The sequence below is a fragment of the Dreissena polymorpha genome, chromosome 1 (assembly GCF_020536995.1).
Source record: "Dreissena polymorpha isolate Duluth1 chromosome 1, UMN_Dpol_1.0, whole genome shotgun sequence".
NCBI classification, from domain to species: Eukaryota; Metazoa; Mollusca; class Bivalvia; order Myida; family Dreissenidae; genus Dreissena; species Dreissena polymorpha.
In genome coordinates this window covers 96,298,386-96,318,562 of record NC_068355.1, presented here as the reverse complement: position 1 = coordinate 96,318,562, position 20,177 = coordinate 96,298,386, and the positions used below count along the sequence as shown (strand labels likewise).

Genomic DNA, 20,177 nt, shown 5'->3' with positions numbered 1-20,177 from the left:
TATGAAAATTCATCAAAAGTTCATAAAAATTCATCCTTTCATGAAATTTCATTAATCTTTTTATTCAAGTATTTTTCAAGAACTTTTCATGAAATCAGATTGTTCATAAAGTTCATCATATGGTTCATAATCATGTCCTTAAAAGTTCATGAACAGTCCATGAAAGCAGTTCATGAACTTTCATGAATATTTGTTTGTGAACTGCCTTTATAAACCGATCATGAACTGTTCATGAATCTTCATGAACATTCATGAATGTTCATAAAGTGATGAACATCGTTTCGCCTGGGTGGGACCCAAAAAGTCTTCATTACCTTTCTCACTGTCACTACTGCTGCTGCTCAACTCTGGTCAACAATTATGAACATGCTGCAGCAGTTGTCTTCCTTCATAGCATGGTTTATGTGAAAACTTCGTGTGTGTTTTTGGAAAATAGTTTTCATATGGTGTATGGTATAATGTTGTTTAATTTAACTTTCATCACAGACATGTTATGTTTGATATTGAATGCAATTTAATCTTTGAGTGCTTGACTTTGCCTTTTGGAAATGCATAGTGGGTTATATTTTTTATGATACAAAATTACTAAAATAAATCTTTGTTGGGAAGGTTTTAAATTATTAAAATTGATATTTTCAAGAACAACCAAATTTGAATCCTGGCAGGTGCTCTTCAAATTAATGCTTGTTTTCAGCTTCATAAATCTGTGGCATATTAGAAAAAAATGTGATTAAGGAAGAGTTTTACGACAGTAATAAACATTATGCATGAGCTATAAGATGACTATCTGCAAATTAGAAAATGTTCTTCCTTAATTCCTCAATTAAGCTGAGATTATTTTTGAGGGCTGGTTATGGTTTGTTTATTGTAGTGCTTAAGCAGCTTTCTGTCACAATCATTGTAAAATATTGATGATTTTAGCAAAATATTGTATTATTTGTACTACAATTGGTTGGTAAACCATGGGTCCATTATGAAAACTGCTTATTAAACAACCCTATATTTGCTGTTTCAACTTAGTCATTAAAAATTTAGAGCCATTTATGAAGAAACCAGTTTAAAATTGCTGAGAAAACAAGTAGATCTTATTTTGTTTGTTCATTTGTTCATATTTAGTGTAATGAACTACAAAACTTATATATATGTATGCAGGGTTGTCATTTTGATTGAAAATAAGGGATTATTTTGGAATAGTAACCGATTTGGATGGGGGTCAAGGGTGCTGCCTTGTGGGTCCAGGGCAAGATCCTGGTAGGGGGGCAAGGGGGGCGAAGCTCCCCAACCGAAAACGAATTCTAGACATTTTCAAGGACAAAATACTGCTATTCTCAGAGCATAAAAAGTTAAAATGGGGTTTAAAAGAAGAGAAAATTTTTAGATTTTCACATTTTAAGTATACATTACTGTACATGTTAGTAATAGCTGTCATCACACTCCCCAGCCTCTTCCTCTAAAAGAAGTGTTTTCATTGCAGCTTCAATTTCCATTCGTAGTTCATCCTGACCAATAACCAAGTGAGTGTCATCTGTCTGCATCCCTGACTCTGTGCAAGTGGCAGCAGCAGCAGCTGCTGCAGTTTCTGCTGTTGATGTAGACTTCTCAGCTCTTACTGCTAACTTTTTCCTGTCCTTCATACTCAGCCACTGAGACACTGCTGACTTAACTAGTTCCCCTGCATCCTCACACTTTGGGCCATTTACAGTAACCTGCATCAGAGCATCAAGCAAGTCATTTTGAATTCTGTTTCTGTGTCGTGTTTTTATGTTCTTGAGAGCACTAGCTCCCCTTTCTGGCCAGGCATTACTAATTGGAAGTGAAGCTGCCACTTCTGCTGCAAAGCAGAGTTTTGAAAAGAATTGTTTGTACACTGGCATAGACAAAAGTTGACAGAGACACCATTCTGTTGTGGTGATCTTGTGTGTGCTGTCAAGAACAGACTGTGGCATTTTTGGTTTCAAAGTGTCTCTCAGATGATATTTCATGCCACTCCATTCAGTTTTAAGTTGATTTCTCACCTCCTAATTATCTGCAAACAAGTGTGTGGCTATCTGTCTAATTTCTCTATCCCCATGCTCTTTCAACAGGGCTGAGTCTTCTGGATCTGTATACTTGATCAAAAATGCAGAAAGCTGTCAATATTTCTGAAGAATCACCGCATCTGTGATCTATGTTGTTTTTCAAAACAGTGATGTATTTCTTGAACAATGACTGTATATCATCCATCACTTATGGGGACATTGATAATTCAGCACTGATGTTTGTATATGAATCACTGTCACTTTGAAGAGAAACAAGAGTGGTCTCCTCCTCAAGAATACCATCAAGCTTGTCTTTAGCACATTGATCTCAGGAATTATGGATGAAAAACAGAATGAATCTCTTTGGAACACTCTAGAAAGCTGTGACAAAACTGGCAATATATCTTTGAGAATGTAGATTGTTCCAGTGAATTTAATGGTTTTTATCTTTTTGAGTAACCCCAGGGCCATCGCATTTTCAGTTTGAGACTGTCTTTTTAAATCTCTTGGTATATTTTAGCATAATGCATTTTGATAAAAAAAAATATTTCAAAAGAGCAAATACAGCAAACTGTCAAATATGAGTAGCCTATCCAGGCATTCAGGAGCAATTTCCAAACATGCTGACCAAGTACAGCACAACATTTGTTGCAATATAAGATTTTCCTTTTAACATGATACTATACTATATTGGTAGTGTTTTTTTTCTCATCTTGAAAGCAAAACTGTGTTTATCTATAGTCATTTATGTCTTCCCTGACGATTTAATGCCCGAGTACAGACCTTGAAATTCTGCGAGATGGATTTAATGCGTAATTGTAACTGGGCCACAATATGTGTCTATGTGTCGTTTGAACATGCACAGTCCGGAATTCCGTACATTGAACAGTGTTACATCCTTTACGCTGTGCACAGACACAGTGATGCAGCCAAATTTCAGGGGATTTCTCTCGAAGCAGCCTTTAAAATATTTGAATGTACAGTCTACTCTCTTTATCTTAAAGTCGGCGGGAACAAGAAAAAATATTGAGATAACGAGAGTTTGAGATACCCGATTATTTTCAAAGAAAAAATGTGTCGATATTTACCTTGTTTTTAACATCTATATACCTGCTAAGTGGTATAACTAAAGCCATCAGCGTGTGGCATAATAATCTCTACTACCCTATCTATTACCTGATATAAATGCGTTTTTACGAGGCACGATTAAATGTGCAATTTATATATTTAAAATGACGTTTTAAGTGTTACTAAATTGCATGAACACATGCGGTTATCATTTTCTTAACTGTTGAGTAAACATCCGGTAATGTTGCTATTTAAAGTTATGATGCAATTGACCTCCAATCAAGACGAGGGTTTTTCATCTTAAGATGCATAAATCACGTTCCGGAATACTGAACTGTACATGTACATTTTGTAGTTTGAAATGCAAAGTTCTATTGATTATTAGTACAGGATAAAATAAACCCACAGGTTATAAAGTGACAGGCCTTTCTCAAGTGTTAATGGCATATGACATTACACATGTGTGGACATTGATGCAATTCACGGATCAATTATCTACCTTTCCCGACACTGGGACAGTTATTCGCACTTCGAGATATACCACAGTAAATACATGTAATATCAGGAATCGGGGAAAAAAAATTATATCGAGATATCGAATTATTTGACATAACAAAAATCGAGATATGCGATGTTTATTAATATAGATAAAAAAGGAAAAAGCATGGGACATTGAGCTTACTTCGACATATCGAGAAAATCAAGATATCTGATGTCGAAATAACGAGAGTAGACTGTATTAATTCTTGCCTGCTGGAGTTATGTAGAGGGCACTGTTAAGGTCAGAGAATGGTTGAAACAGTGTGAACTACTAGGATAACAAGTAACGCATAAACAGCAAAGTACGGGTCAACAGCGTTGTCTTTATGACTACCTAATTTGTGTAAAAATTACTGCTCACAGATTTGTTTAATTTTTTTATTTTCATTGATTATCTTATTGTTTATTTTGAATTGTATATGGTGTCAAAAAAAAAAAATTCAAAATGGAATTTCCATCATGAAATTATATTCTTAGTGTGATAGGTATTTGATATTCCCACAATATTCATTTAATATGATGGTGATTGCAAATTTTATTGTATATTCACTGGTTCTCATTATACAATTTTCATCATATTTTTAATGCTTTCAGAATGTCTGAAAAAGAGTCATTGTTGTTATTTTGTTTAAGTAATCTCTAGAACATAAATATGAGGATAAACATTGCAAACACATCTCAACCTATGCATTAAGACACACTCTTTATATATTTTAATGGATTGTGTTCATTTCAAACTTGCGATTTAAAAAGCTATAAGATAACTTTGTAAAAAGAGTTATGTCTAAGATTATGCAACAGCAAACAACTTAAGTGCCTTCAGCGCTTTGATTAATATAACTGTACCCATGTTGTGATCATTTTGTGAAATGGGCAAAGGGCCTGTCAATAGCTTTAAGAACAAGGTTGCTTGAATAATTGTAGCAACAGGATGCATATTGATTGAAACTTTAAAGAATAATAATTTTATTTGATGTAAGAAAATATTTTCTCATTTCAGATGATGCAGATGTCATCTTGGATAATGGAAATGGAATGTCCTTTAGTGCCAGTGGTAAGTGTTTTAGACACTTAAGTTGGTTGTTTTCAGATTTAAGGTGTTTTAGATTACCCTGTGTTTTGTGTTGTCTATGGTCATGGATTGTCAGTTTTTAGAGGCCTCTTTTTTATCCAATCTTGATTGAACTTGGTAAAAATGTTTATTTTGACAATATCGAGGTGAATTTGAAACTAGGTCACCAACTCAGAGCCTAGAAACCTTGTTAACACCCAGCAGCCACTCCGTTGACTCAATACTTGGTCAGAATCTTTTTCTAGCCAATATTTAGTGCAAGTTTGAATCTGTGTCGTTTGAGTCCAAAAACTAGGTCACAATGTTACCTATAGAAAAACCTTGTTACCACATTATAGGCCTTGTGTATATAATGACCCAATCTTCATGAAACTATCAGAATTTTTATCTGGACCCGCCTCTATCATGCGACTATCAACTGACCCCTTTCTCCCCACTGCAATTTATTACGGACAAGTATTACAAACAAATAGGAAAATGACCAACCTAATTCCAACTTAATTATATTTTTTAAATCAGAAATTTGCAAAAAAAAAACAAGTTGACAAAAACAGTCTTATTTGAAAAATTACCAAATTTAATTCTGACAAAGAAAGGGTTTCACAGTATTAGATGGGTTAAAAATTGGTTCATATGTGGTCAAAAACTAGGTTATGGCGTTAAAATTGAATGAGAAACTTGTGAACAGTCACTGTTTTTTTTATATGTTAAATTTCTATGAAAAGATTGCTATGACTAGTGAGATATTTTGCCTTCACGTTCAAAATACATGGCCGCGATGAGGAAGACAAATTTGTATGCCCCGGGATCGATAGATCGGGGGTATATTGTTTTTGTCCTGCCTGCCTGTCCCAAAACTTTAACCTTGGTTTAAGTTTTATAACTTTTGCAATATTGAAAATACCAACTTGATATTTACCATGCATGTGTATGTAGCTGCTCATTTTGACTGGTGAAAAGTCAAGGTCAAGGTCATCCTTCAAGGTCAAAGGTCAAATATCATTGCATTTTTCTTTCCTAAAACTTTAACCTTTGTTAAAGTTTTATCATAACTTTTTTAATATTGAACACAGCAACTTCATATTTGGCATGCATGTGTTTCTCGTGGAGCTGCACATTTTTAGTGGTGAAAGGTCAAGGTCAACCTTCACGGTCAAAGGTCAAATATCATTGTATTTTTCTTTCCTATAACTTTAACCTTCGTTAAAGTTTTATCATAACTTTTTATGCCCCTGGATCGAAAGATCGAGGTATACTGTAAAAACCATTAAATTTCGTGGGGTACGAATTTTCGTGGATTTCTTTGGTCCGCTGAACCACGAATTCAAGTACCAACGATTATGTATACATTTTTAATCCGAATCTGTCATTTACAACATTTTCTTTTGTGGTCGGTTATCCGAGATATTTGTTTTTTGTAATAGTTACTTCACTTCAGTTGGTCACATTACACTATAATTTGACTAAATAACATTTCCGAATAGAAAATGTAAAGTGTTTGGGTAATTACACTTTTTAAATCAAGAACCGTTTTTAAACTGTACATCAATGATTGGTCTCTTTTATGTGACGTCGTCAAATTAACAGTTTGCAGATTTATCACATGTCTATTAGTGCAATTTAAAGTTAAAAGAGACATAACGGTTTAAACACGTGTATTTTGGGGACCTTATTACTCAATTGTAACTACTAGGAGACCGATTAGGTTGAGAATTGCAAGTATTGTTAAAACAACATTGATGGCAATTAGCAAGCGGGGACCCACAAGTGCGCTGCTTTATTGCTCTTATCGACAATTATCGACAACACTTTCATGCTTCAGTGCACATTAACATCAAGTCTTGCTGTCAACACAATTAGCAGATTATGCTTCGTTATTACTCTGGTTATTTTAATGAAAGTTTAATTATAATGACGGTAAGTCTTCCCCGAAAATTTGAAATCCACGAAATTATGTGTCAACAAAATAGTTTTTTTTTAATTAAACCACGAATTGTCATACCGACGAATTTCTATTCGTTTACAGTATTGTTTTTGGCCTGTCTGTCATTCATTCATTGTATGTGTGTGTTCCAAAACTTTAACCTTGGTTAAAGTTTGATAACTTGGAATATTGAAGATTGCAACTTCATATTTGACATGCATGTGTATCTCACGGAGCTGCACATTTTGAGTGGTGAAAAGTCAAGGTCATCCTTCAAGGTCAAAGGTCAAATATCATTGTATTTTTCTTTCCTAAAACTTAAACCATCGTTAAAACTTGGTCATAACTATTTGAATATTGAAGACAGCAACTTGATATTTGTCATGCATATGTATCTCATGGAGCTGCACATTTTGAGTGGTGAAAGGTCAAGGTCATCTTTCAAGGTCAAGGTCAAATTTATGGCTTCAAAGCGGCGCAATAGGGGGCATTGTGTTTCTGAAAAACACATCTGTTGTTCTAATGTGGATGTAGTAAAACCATTTGCGTAATTAAGAATTTATGATTTTACCTATTCATTTTGATTTTTTTTTCGAAACATCACCAAAATGTATGTATCTGGGCAGAGTTATAAAATTATAGGGGTTGGTTCAAAAACATGGCAACCAGATGTTTGAGCAGTTTTCCTTATAAATCTATTGTAAAACTTAGTGAACACTACCTGCTTAGTTCAATGTGGTCTCTGAGATGAGCCCTTAGTGCCTTAAGTCTTTGAACATGTGTGTCATAATACAATGCATGATTTCACCATCGGTCTCAAATTGCCTAACCACTTAATTACAACTGGCCATTTTTGTTCTGGCAGATTTTGCAGTCAAGGCATTAATGATTGCATCCCTTGTTTCTGTAAATAACAAAGGGCGCTGATTACTGCTGCTGATGATGGTAATTTAGATGTAATTAGGGTCATTGGCAACTTCCTGGTGTTTTAAAACTGTTCCAAAATATCCCAACACTTTAATTAAGATCGCTTGTAAGATTCGCAGGAAAGGGGTAATCCAGCCTAAGCTGGGAGGGAGATAGATGAAAATTGTCTTGATTTAGGCTGTAATCCAAGCTTTCTGTGAGAGTCATTAATCATGTTTGTGACCAAGCAGTTAGATCCAATCTATAGAATAAATACAATTAGGAAATTTAATTGGCCAAATGGAGAAATGTTGCTTGTTTTCAATTTACTTTTATTGACTGAAGGAGCTCTTGTGAAAACACCATCAATTTAAGATTGAATAAATTGTCAAGAACATGCTATTAGCTAAATGTTGGGAATGGACTTTATCTGTCAAGCACTGATGATTAAAACGGATCTGTGAGTGAACAAGAGATTGGTGTAGGCTTTAATAGGTTGGGATACACTACCCGCAAGGAAATACTGAGCGAGTATGCCTTTAAATAATCTTTTAGCATCGCCTTGGGACAATGTGGCTAAATGCATGTGCTTAAGGTGTTGTCCCAGATTAGCTTTAGCAATCTGCAAAAGCTAATCAGGGGCTTTCTTTTTATGTCCCCGAAGAAGGGGATATAGTGATCGCACTGTCCGTCCGTCGCACTTTTGCGTTTAGGTTTCGAAAAATACTCATAACTTCTATGTCGCTTCAGAGGTAACCTTCATATTTGGTATGCATTTGTATATCAACAAGGCCTTTCCATACGCACAACATTTTTTACCCTTTTGACCTTGACCTTAAACTAAGGGCCTGCGTTTAGGTTTGGAAATCTGCGTTTAGGTTTTGAAAAAGCGTTTTTCGGGGGAATATGCCTTTCGATGGAGACAGCTCTTGTTAAACTGGATTTTTGCTAAAAAGGGACTTCCTTTAACAGAAAAATACCATACAAGTGGAATGTGTCATCCCTGATTAGCCTGTGTGGACTGCCCAGGCTAATATGGAACAATACTCTTCACATGCATTAAGAACGTTATCCCAGGTTTAGGATCATTCACATGCTTGAAGAATATTTCTTTTAGAATTCGCCTCAGAAATGAATCTCTTGCTGATGAAACTAAAATGTATATGTCAAAAATAGTAAAAGAATTGAGACTCTCTATTAAATCAATTTGGCTGGAAACATTTAGATCCACTGATGCCTTCTATGTTTAATTAAGTTCTAGCAAAGGTTGGTTGACTTTAATTATTCTTCATTATTTCTCTGCTGTGATAAATATGATTGCCTGAACAATATGTGCCGAATAATCAATGTTTATAATTATTAGTTTTGTTCTTGGATATTAAACTGGTGGTAATAAATTAGGTATTGTGACACTTCCGAATTAATATCCCATTAAAAACACATAAACTGTGTATTATCAGTGAATTTACTTTCATTGCCTTAATTAATTGCTCAAGTATTAAACTATATTGATAGCCAAAGGAATTTTTGATTTTATCTTCTTTGACTGGTGGTGCTAGTGATGTTAACAGAAATGTCACACTTGAATCGTTTTGATTTAAGATTCTGAGAATGAACTTAATGTTCTCAGAGGAATTGAAAATATGAATGACAATCCATCAAAAACTTATCCGTTATCATCATTACAGTAATTGCATTCAGAAAATAATTTTTTAATAATACTACTACAATCATCATTTGCAATAATTGCAAAACGGTTACTTAATTGGAAAGTGTGTTTCATTTGGGGGCATGGGACTATTCTGCAAATTAGAGAGAGGCAATCAAAAGTCAGGGGAAAATGAAATGGGTGGTGATAGCTATTGAACCAATAAGTGCACTGTATCTAAATCAGGGCCAGTTCAGCACTGCAGTCACAGTGAGGCCCATTGTCTGGCAGTTAGCTAAACCATTCTCAATAGGGGATACCAAGATGATTGCCTTCGCTTCATTTCAACTGCCTTCAATTTTTTCTGGGGTCGTTATTACAAATGCAGCAAATTTCTTACCTCCAATTACTAGTCAATTTATCATAAAAGCTTTGCTACATGAGTGGCAAATGTTTGATTTGTGTTCCAAATTATTGTTGGCCAGCAATTTTCTGAAATATTGATAAAGTAGTGGTGTTGACAGCAGAACCAACTTGTTACACGGAAAATTAATCATTGTGAGTTGCAATCTAATTGTGAAGGGTCCAGAAGGGTATGACACAGCCCATTTGAAAAATGTTGAACCTTGGCCATATCCGGTGAAATTTGCTGAAGTCGGATAATGTTTCAGAAACTGTTGGATCAAGTGTTCGACAAAAACAATAAATGTTTTAAACTTTGGTTAAACATGAAAACAAAACTAGGAATATGTTTTTAAAAAATATGGACTATTTGTTTATTTACCTTTGAAAGATTATTAAACTTAAAATGGATTTTACCAACGAGTGGAACAGCTATCTTTGCTTGTGATGTAACAAACTTCCAAGTGCGATTCTTAGAATAACAGCTCCCGCTCAGAAAATTTGTAGCAAGTAAAGTTTATATTTAAAGCAAATATTAATACGAAATCAACGATAATCACTTTCTTACTGATATGGCTTGAAAGTGAGCAGCATTTACAAATGTTACAAATGTAACAACAGGTATACAATGGCAAAAAATACCTCATTTAGCAAGGACGTTTCCATCTTGATCATCGTTTGATCCCTCCCTATGAAAGTACTAGTGTTTTATTTTGCTGTTTTAAATTACGTGTAATGTATAAAAAACACACACAAAACTTTCTCCATTATAAACGGAAATTAATATATTGCCTTTACCCCTGCGAAAATTTGTTCTAGAAATTGGAATGGTTCTGGAAATGTTCTAGAAAATCAAGAACAGTTTTATAATGTTCTAGAACTTATGTTCTGGAATTGTTCCAGAACAATTTTCTAGAATAATTTCAGAACATTTGTGGAACATTTGTGGAACAAGGCTTAGTTCTGAAACTGTCCCAATAATATGCAACAACATTTTTAGAACATTTCAAGGACAAAAGTTCAAGAAATTTCTACAAATGTTCTTAAATGTAGTTCTAGAACACATTTAGAACTCTTTAAGAATCAGTAAGTTCTACAAAAGTTCTAATGGGGAATAAGAACACATATAGAACAGGTCTAGAACCAAGGTCTACAATTGTTCTACAATTGCTCTAGATCTACATATTTAAAATAAACTAATTCAGACTATGATAATTTGACTTCAATTTCAAATTAGTAAGTTCTACAAAAGTTATAATGGGGATTAAGAGCACATATAGAACAGGTCTAGAACCAAGGCCTACAATTGTTCTACATATTTAAAATAAATATGTATAACAGTGCGATATTGCCTCCCTTTAAAATGTTCTTCCTTAGATTAATTATACTTATTGTTTAAATATAATGTTGGTTTGAACAATAGTATACTTATTTTCTAATTGTGTATCTATTTGAAGTATATTGTTGTAGTTAAATAAATTTTCTTATATAAACTTTATTTAATAATGGAAGTTATAAGATCAATCATTCCACCAGTTGGAAAAGGTTACATCAGGTTATTCCTGATGAATAGTTCTCAGTTACAAGTTCTGAGGGGAACAATGTCCTGAGAACTGTTCTAGAACATCTGTCCAGACTTACTTGAAGCAAACCTTTGGAACTGTTCTAAAACATTTATAGAATTGTAAGGGAACACACCGACAGAACTGTTCTGTAATCATACTGAAAATCTACTAGAAATTTTAGGAACAGTTGTTGAACGTTAAATGAGAATAATTTCTAGAACAATTGTTATAAAACAGTTCTGGAAATGTATACAAGAACAATTCTGGAATAGTTCTAAAACAATGGTTCAAGAATTGTTCTAGAACAAACCTTCAGAACTGTTTTAGAACTATTTGTTCTACAAATTATTCTCATTTAACGTTCAACAACTGTTCTAAATCATTTTAGACCATTTTAAGGATGATTCCAGAACACTTCTAGTCATTTGTTCCAGTACAATTCTAGAAATTTTATAGAACAGTTCTAAAATGTTTCGCAGGGGTAGAACTGTTGAACATTGTCAGCATCATAATAGCAAAAATAAACTCTATTTTATAAATCATAAATGGTATTTGTTTGGTTAAAGAAGATTGCAGAATGGTAATATCTGGTGAGGTCAGGTAAATGTTATGAGTTATCGGACCTCATTTCAGGTCAGAATATTATGTCTTTCGCATGAGTTGGTGGTATTTAAGCATTCTTGTCAGAATTATACCTTAAGATGTTGCAAATGCTACTAAAAATGCATTCTTTTGTACAAGGTTTGAAAGTTTTACTTAATCTGAATAACACTTATGCAGGGGTGTTCAGGATTATTTTCTAAGAGCGATATTATAAGTAATGATAAAATAATTTCTCAATTTACTCATATCATCCCCCCCACCCCAATTTAAAAAAAAGATAACTGTTTTAAGATTTAAAGTTAACATTGCTGCAAAACATTTTATGCTGCATGTGCTGATAATATTTTGTTTAATTTAAATTAAAATCTGTACAACATTTTCAGGTGATTTGCTTATGATGTTCGTTTGATGATTGACCATATGCACTGTTATCCTGTCTAAATTATCTACTTTGCCGATGTCCCTGTTTAACGATCTACAAGTGATGTGGAGGAAAAGCTGTTAAACTGTCAAAAAGTGGCCCCAGAAATATGATTACCAATGGTGCACCTGGTTGATCCAGGAATGGTCGCTCCAGTTGTTCATATTTGCCACTAGCTGATACCCATTGACATTCATATGTGAGCCTTATAAAGCATAAAACAACAAAACAAAATGAGCCGTGCTCTTTAAAAAGGGGGTTAAATGCTAGTGCATAAAGTGTCGTCCGAATTAGCCTGCTGTCCACACAGACCCGATATGGGACGACACTTGACGCTTTCATATTTTCTGTTTGAAAAAAGTCTCTTCTTAGCGAAAATCTAGTTTATGCGGAAAGTGCTGTCCCTTATTAGCCTGTGTGGACTGCACAGGCAGATGTGGGACCCCTTTTTCACAGAGCACAGCACAAATGTATAAATAAGTGGATTTTTTTCCTTGCTGTGCTCGCTGACTTCTCTATAATTTACATCAGTACTACTCCTTGTTATTGTTGGTCTTGCGGGAGAAAGAGAGTTGCATTTGATCTATGACATATGCTGCAAACATACATTAATATGCTCACTTTCTTCCCTGGTATATAAATATTTAGTATGTAACAAGCAAATCTTCTAAATTAAATGACTATCAATTCCAAACATAATAGTTAGAATTTAAACATATTCAGACAAGACATGTTTCTTCCATAATTATCCCCCACCATAGGAGGAGGGATATTGTTTTTGCGTTATTCGTCCATCCATCCGTCCTTCCTTCTGTCCGTCCGGCTTTTTTGTGTCCTGAGCCATATCTTGGAAGTGCTTTGGCTGATTTCATTGAAATTTGGTATGAGTATATATATGGATAAGAGGATGATGCATGCAAAATGGCATTGTACACCATCGGATAATAAGTTATGGCCCTTTGTATCTTGATAAAATGCTTTTTGTGTTTCCGGAGCCATATCTTGGAAGTGTTTTAAGGATTTCATTGAAACTTGGTATGAGTATATATATGGATTAGAGGATGATGCACATTGGCGTTGTCCATCCGTCCAGAACACTTTTGTGTCCAGAAGTATCATGGCGGGGGATATCAATTCAATGAATTGGCTTGTTATATGTGTGTTTGTACAATAAATGTTTACAAATATGGCTGCACCAAAAGTGCTAAATGTGCTGTAGTAAGAAAGATTGGGCTTCATTGTTGATAGCCCCATCATATCATCTTGACATACTACACCCTTTGCCAAAATCACCTTTCCAGCTTTCATGTTTGTATAATTGTCCCCTAAAGGTTTCACCGAAGGGGACTGATGGTTTGCGCTCTGTGTGTGTGTCTGTCTGTCTGTGTGTGTGTCTGTCTGTCTGTGTTTGTGTCTGTATGTCTGTGTGTGTGTCTGTGTGTGTTTCTGTTTGTCTGTCTGTCTGTCTGTCTGTCTGTCTGTCTGTCTGTCTGTCTGTCTGTCTGTCTGTCTGTCTGCCTTCCTGTCTGTCTGCCTTCCTGTCTGTCTGTCTGTCTGTCTGTCTGTCTGTCTGTCTGTCTGTCTGTCTGTCTGTCTGTCTGTCTGTCTGTCTGTCAGTCCGTCACACTTTTCTGAATCCTGCGATAACTTTAAAAGTTCTTCATATTTTTTCATGAAACTTGAAACATGGATAGATGGCAATATTGACATTATGCACGTCATTTCATTTTGTTCGTATGTCAAAAATTCTGGTTGCTATGGCAACAAATAAAATAATAAAAACAAGAGATGTGTTTGTCACAAACACAATGCCCCCTATTGCGCCGCTTTTTTTTTTGGACCTTTGACCTTGAAGGATGACCTTAACCTTGAACCACCACTCAAAATGTGCAGCTTCATGAGAACGTCGCTTTGAATTTTTTCATTTTTTTGTGACCATTTACCTTGAAGGATGACCTTGACCTCGAACTTCCACCACTCAAAATGTGCAGCTACATGCATGCCAAATATCAAGTTTCTATCTTCAATAATGCAAAAGTTATGGCCAATGTTAGTGTTTTTTTCGGACAGACAGACAGGCTGACATACACACATACTGACATACTAACAGACAGTTCAACTGCTCTATGCCACCCTACCGGGGGCATAAAAATTCTGACAATGGTGGAGCCAGTAGGGGACATAATTATATTGCTTGGCAATAGTCTTGTTGTATAATTTATTGAATTTGTTCACCATCATTTTTGCAAATGTTTGATTACATAAAATGGAGGCTAAATTTGACAACCAGTAAAGTCCTTGCAGGCACTATAGAGATTTGATCCTTTTTTTCATGAAAAAAAGAGCAGAATTTGTAGTTTCAGCTCTGTACACACATTTGCTTTTCTCTGATTCCTTGCAACATTTTCCTGGAATAAGGTAACTTTTTATGTCCCCCACTATAGTAGTGGGGGACATATTGTTTTTGCCCTGTCTGTTGGTCTGTTGGTCTGTTTGCGCCAACTTTAACATTTTGCAATAACTTTTGCTATATTGAAGATAGCAACTTCATATTTGGCATGCATGTGTATCTCATGAAGCTGCACATTTTGAGTGGTGAAAGGTCAAGGTCAAGGTCATCCTTCAAGGTCAGAGGTCAAATATATGTGGCCAAAATCGCTCATTTTATGAATACTTTTGCAATATTGAAGATAGCAACTTGATATTTGGCATGCATGTGTATCTCATGGAGCTGCACATTTTGAGTGGTGAAAGGTCAAGGTCAAGGTCATCCTTCAAGGTCAGAGGTTAAATATATGTGGCCCAAATCGCTTATTTTATGAATACTTTTGCAATATTGAAGATAGCAACTTGCATGTTTGGCATGCATGTGTATCTCATGGAGCTGCACATTTTTTATGATATATTTGTCCATGACCTTGCACATTGAACTCAAACTCATTAATCTAGTACATGTCATCAGTTAGCAATGTATCCAATAGCTAGGTATCCAATAGCTAGGTATCAAAAAGCTAGGTATCAAATAGGGATGGATTTTCAGACCAGGATCTTGAGCTTTTGAATATGTTTTGTCCTGCTTGGAGCGTTTCGAACTAATAAATTAACAAATAGATATGTGGTGGCATGATAACTCTGGGACCTTACGCTTGCTTTGCTGAACATCATTTGTGTCTTGTTCTGAGAAAACTGGGCTTAATGCTTGTGCGTAAAGTGCCATCCCACATTAGCCTGTGCAGTCCGTACAGGCTAATCAGGGACGACACTTTGCGCTTTTATGGTATTTTTAGTTTCAAGGAAGTCCCTCCTTACCGAAAATCAAGTTTAGGCGGAAAGTGTCGTCCATGATTAGCCTGTGTGGACTGCACAGGCTAATCTGGGACAACACTTTACGCACATGAAATAAGCCCAGTTTTCTCAGAACAAGACATATTTTATACCTTTCAAAACCACTTTGGTTGGACAAAGTGAGTATAAAAAGTAACTGCAGCTGAGCGATATCACAGTACATACTTCACAGCAGTTTAAGGAACTGAATGTACATATAGTAAGTAACTAAAAGTTGCACATGAATTTTATTATTCTAATCATGGCAACATTTTTTAATTATTGCATACTCACTTCATAAAATTATGCTATTTATTTGATGGGTTCCATCAATACCATGGAGGCACAGGCTGGCATTTATTTGTCATGGTGAGGACACATGACTTATTGTCGCATCATGGTGGATTTATTGTGATAGCAGATGTTAGTGGCATATTTGATGGGGAAAATACTGATGAAGATTAATGAATGGCATCTAAACAAATGCAGTAATTTTCATCCATAATTGCATAAAAACCTGTGTAGTTTTGAAAAAAAAAGGATTTAAGGAATGCAATAATTACTTTCTCTAATTCATCTGGTAATTATTCTCTTGAATTCCATATCAAAATGTTCATTAATATTTTTTTAAATATTTGATTCAGTAAGCTGCAGACATAATTTGGGAATAGGGGTACATATTTTAATCTTGTGGAATTGTAATGGTGCAAGTCAACATCATTTGGTACGCTCCCATAGGAACCTGGGAAATTAATTTTGTGTTTTATGGTGTGATGATAATTATTGTTTGATAATTTTGATATTGTTGTGGGAGATTAGTGAGTCCAGACAGATGTGTTTGCCTCTCTGGTTTCTGAACTGGCAAATAGAAGAGTGTCTTCTTCTAACCCATTTATGCCTAGCTTGTAGAAAAAAGGCCTTGGCAGACAGCGTAGACCCAGATGAGACGTCGCATGATGTGGCGTCGCATCAGGGTCTGCGCTGTTTGCTTAAAGGAATTTCTGTAAGAAATATTCTAAATATGGAAATAAATATACTAGACATCCCTTATTTTGGAAATAAATTGATCCAATTTAGAAGGATGGAAGAGTCCACTAGGCATAAATGGGTTAAGGGGCCTTTTCATGGTTTGGTAAATTGACAAAATTTTAAGAAATTGTTTCAAATTTGCAAATTTTCTTTGTAGTTATGATATTTGTGAGGAAACAATTATACTGAACATTTACCATGCTCTAAAATATGCATTATATGCATATTTTGACGATTTAAAAATCTGAAAATTATTAAGTGTTGCAATGCGAAACAATTGAATAATTTAGAGAGTTCTTTTGTTGTCAGTATATTTTGTGCTTATATAAAGTATAAAATACATCACCCTTTGTATGAGCACGGATGCATTAGACTTTTACTCCAGGGGTCAGTGGTTGGAGCCCAGATGAGGGTTACTTTTTTTTCTTTTTTTAATTTTTGTTTACATTTATCAATATAAAGCATCAAAAACTTCAAAACATGCCAAAATCTGTGAAAAGGTCCTATTAATATTGAATATTTACATGAATATTAATGCAATAAAAATGCAAAAGAATATGGGTCCACAAGTCATGTTTTTTGCAGTAAATATGATTATTTTAGAATGCTTTCTTCGTAAAATTATTTACCATAGTTGTGTCATGAATGAAGTCAAGATAATTTCAGAATAAAGACATCAATAAATTTTATGTTCAACAAAGATAAACAAATTTCTGCACTATTTATGAAAAAGACATCTGGTAACACTTTGCATGTAATTATCTCTCTTGTTAATTCTTATCATTAAGCCTTGACCTTTTCTGTACTTTAATGGACATACTTCAATAATAGAGGTGTCTTATTTGGTATAGGTTAATCAGTTGTTATAAAATAGAGGGCAGTGTACTGCCTATAGTATGACTGTCTGTCCATCTGTCTGTAGATGGACACAAACTAGTCTGAAGAAGTTCTTCTAAACTAACTGTAATGACTCAAAGTTTCCAGACACTTTAAAATAATTCTTTTGTTCAGCGTCCGAAAATTTAGATACGAAAAATATTCAATAATTACATGTGTCAGAAAATTAAGAGACAAAAATTAAGGTGTGCCAAATTTATAATTAAATTGAAATAAATTCAATAAATCAATGAACAATAATATTCTTGTTATTAACTCTTCTTTTTCTGCTTAAAAATTTAATACAACTTCACAGCCTTGCTAACTCTTTCCTGAAATTGTAAAGAACAAAAAAGTAAAAATAGGAAACATTCTGCTTCCTTATTAGAACGACACTAAACAGAAAAATTCTGCTTCCTTAAGAGGATGACACTGTTTCAAATGCTGTTGGGTGAATCCATTATTTTCTATCAGTATATATGGTTATTGTCCCCTACCGGTGAAATCGGAGGGGACATATGGTTTTCGTTCTGTCAGTCTGTCTGTCAGTCTGTCTGTCAGTCTGTCCGTCACACTTTTCTGGATCCTGCGATAACTATAAAAGTTATTCATATTTTTTCATGAAAATTAAAGCATGGATAGATGGCAATATGGAGATTATGCACGTGATTTCATGTTGTTCCTACGTCAATAATTATGGTTGCTATGGCAACAAATATAAAATTTAAAAAAATAATCTGACTATGGTGGGAACCTTATTGCTTGGAAATCTCTTGTTTACCCAATAACGCAAATATAATGGTCCATTGCCCTTAGGCATGCATCTGCCGGGTTTTATGATCTTAATCCGGTTGTAAAAATCCATGATCAAAGTGTCACAAGATAAGCAAAAACAGGGCTGAAGGCTGTAGATGAGCGCTGTAAAATATACTGTCCGAAAATTAAGAGACATTAATTATGGAATAAAATCCATATGTCCGAAAATTAAGTCACGAAAAATAATTATTTTTGCTAAAAAAGAGGGTGTCTGAAAGCTTAGTGTCTTAAAACTAGAGTCATTACGGTATCAACGTTTGACATTCAAACTAGCAAGGATACGAAGTTGTGCATGTGCATTATCATGCACATGCATTAAACTCCCCTTTTCACAGTTTGCACAGAGCTTCAGATAATTTTTTCAACCGAGGGGTATTTCACTCATGAAATTTTTAATTGAGGAGTACAAATCAAAATTCGATAATTTTAAGGAGTATTTATGTTCAAAGGATAAGAATTAATAATAAATTGTACATGTAATGTTAATTCGCTATACCAAGCAGTTTTTACACAATAAATAGCCATAAGATCATTTATTGCAGATTTCTCCTCTTCTGCGAATGCGAGTGGCACGCGTCGTGGCCTCTGCTTGATTGGCTTAGCAGCCATTAATTTCTTTTTCCGTCTTGATTTGGCAAGCCACTGTTTAGCACACACTGTACAGCCACGATCAAAATCTTCTAAGCTTGGCCCACAAAACTTGTTTAATTTATGTGTATTTTGGCGCCATTTAAAAAGGTGCTTGAAAGTAAAAGTTTTTTCCATAGTGCCACACATGAGATCAACTGATAGCAAAATTACATGCTTGAAGTTGGGCGATTCGGGTTTTATCAAATGTGATGTCAAATGTTTTCACCATAGGCGTATATCGATGCTCAACAATGCAGCGGGGAGCCCATTGTATCAACATTAGCCTTTATCGTGGGCCAACATGAAATGATACCGTTCTGACTGATGAGTAAATTAGGTCGGGAACCACATTCTACACATAGATGGTGATGTCACTACGTTTTTACTGGTGTGGACACAATGACGGAGACCAGTCATGTTTACATGAATTTATATGCATGTATAAAGGTTAATACGCATTGAAATTGCACACGATGCGTAATCAAAATTTAGTCAGGAGTTTTTTTACTTAACAAAATTTTAAGTCATGCGTATTTTCTTTTTTGTCATGCGTATTTTATGCAAATACGCATCTTATCGGGCCCTCTGAGTGTGCGGCTCATTTATATTTCACTATAAATTGTATTTTAAGGCTGAAAAACCAGTTGGTAATAAGATTTATGGGACTTTGTTTATAGATACCATGTGGTCATAAGGCTGTGCAATCTGGAACAGTTCAGCTGAGAATTAGAGATCATACTAGTAGTTCTCTGTCTGATTTGATCTAAGTACAATCTAAGAATTTCTTGTTAAAAAATCACATTGTCCATCAGAAGCTCCATATCTTAAACATTCACTCATTCATTTTGTATGCATAGCCATAACATGCCTGCTTTGTAGCTAATATTCTGTTGAAGACTGTGTAAAGGCTTATATTAGATAGGCATTATCTTTAGAAGGATAATAATAATGTTTCCAGCAAAATCAAATAATCTGTAAAGGACACAAATTCTTTCTGATGTCCCACATGTTACATTTGTAGTGAACTGCCATTAAATCTATCAAGTTTTATAGTTAAAGCCAGGTATTTTGGGTTTCAGCTGTTAATAATCCATTAATGTGCTAATCTGATTATTGTAGCAACATCACTAAGCATATTGGTTATAAATGCATTAGGCCAGCATTTTGTTTAAATTCGTTTTACGGGAAATTTAAAAAAAAAATTGAGTCGGGGGGGGGGATAAATTAAAATATGAATAAAAGCATGAAAAGTGATCAGTCTACCAAAAAAATATAAATAAAACTGTCTAAACTGATTTTTTTTTTTTTTTTGAAAATTGAAAATTCAGCCAATAT

The 20,177-nt window shown here is 34.6% G+C and overlaps 1 protein-coding gene across 1 annotated transcript in view; it reads left to right on the top strand.

Moving 5' to 3' along the window:
- The window catches only part of LOC127841669 (LIM domain only protein 3-like), a 109,768-nt gene that overhangs the window by 10,236 nt on the left and 79,355 nt on the right, over nucleotides 1-20,177 (top strand). Inside the window, 1 exon segment of the mRNA XM_052370708.1 lies at nucleotides 4,627-4,680. Within this exon segment, the coding sequence (XP_052226668.1) occupies nucleotides 4,627-4,680 (54 nt within the window).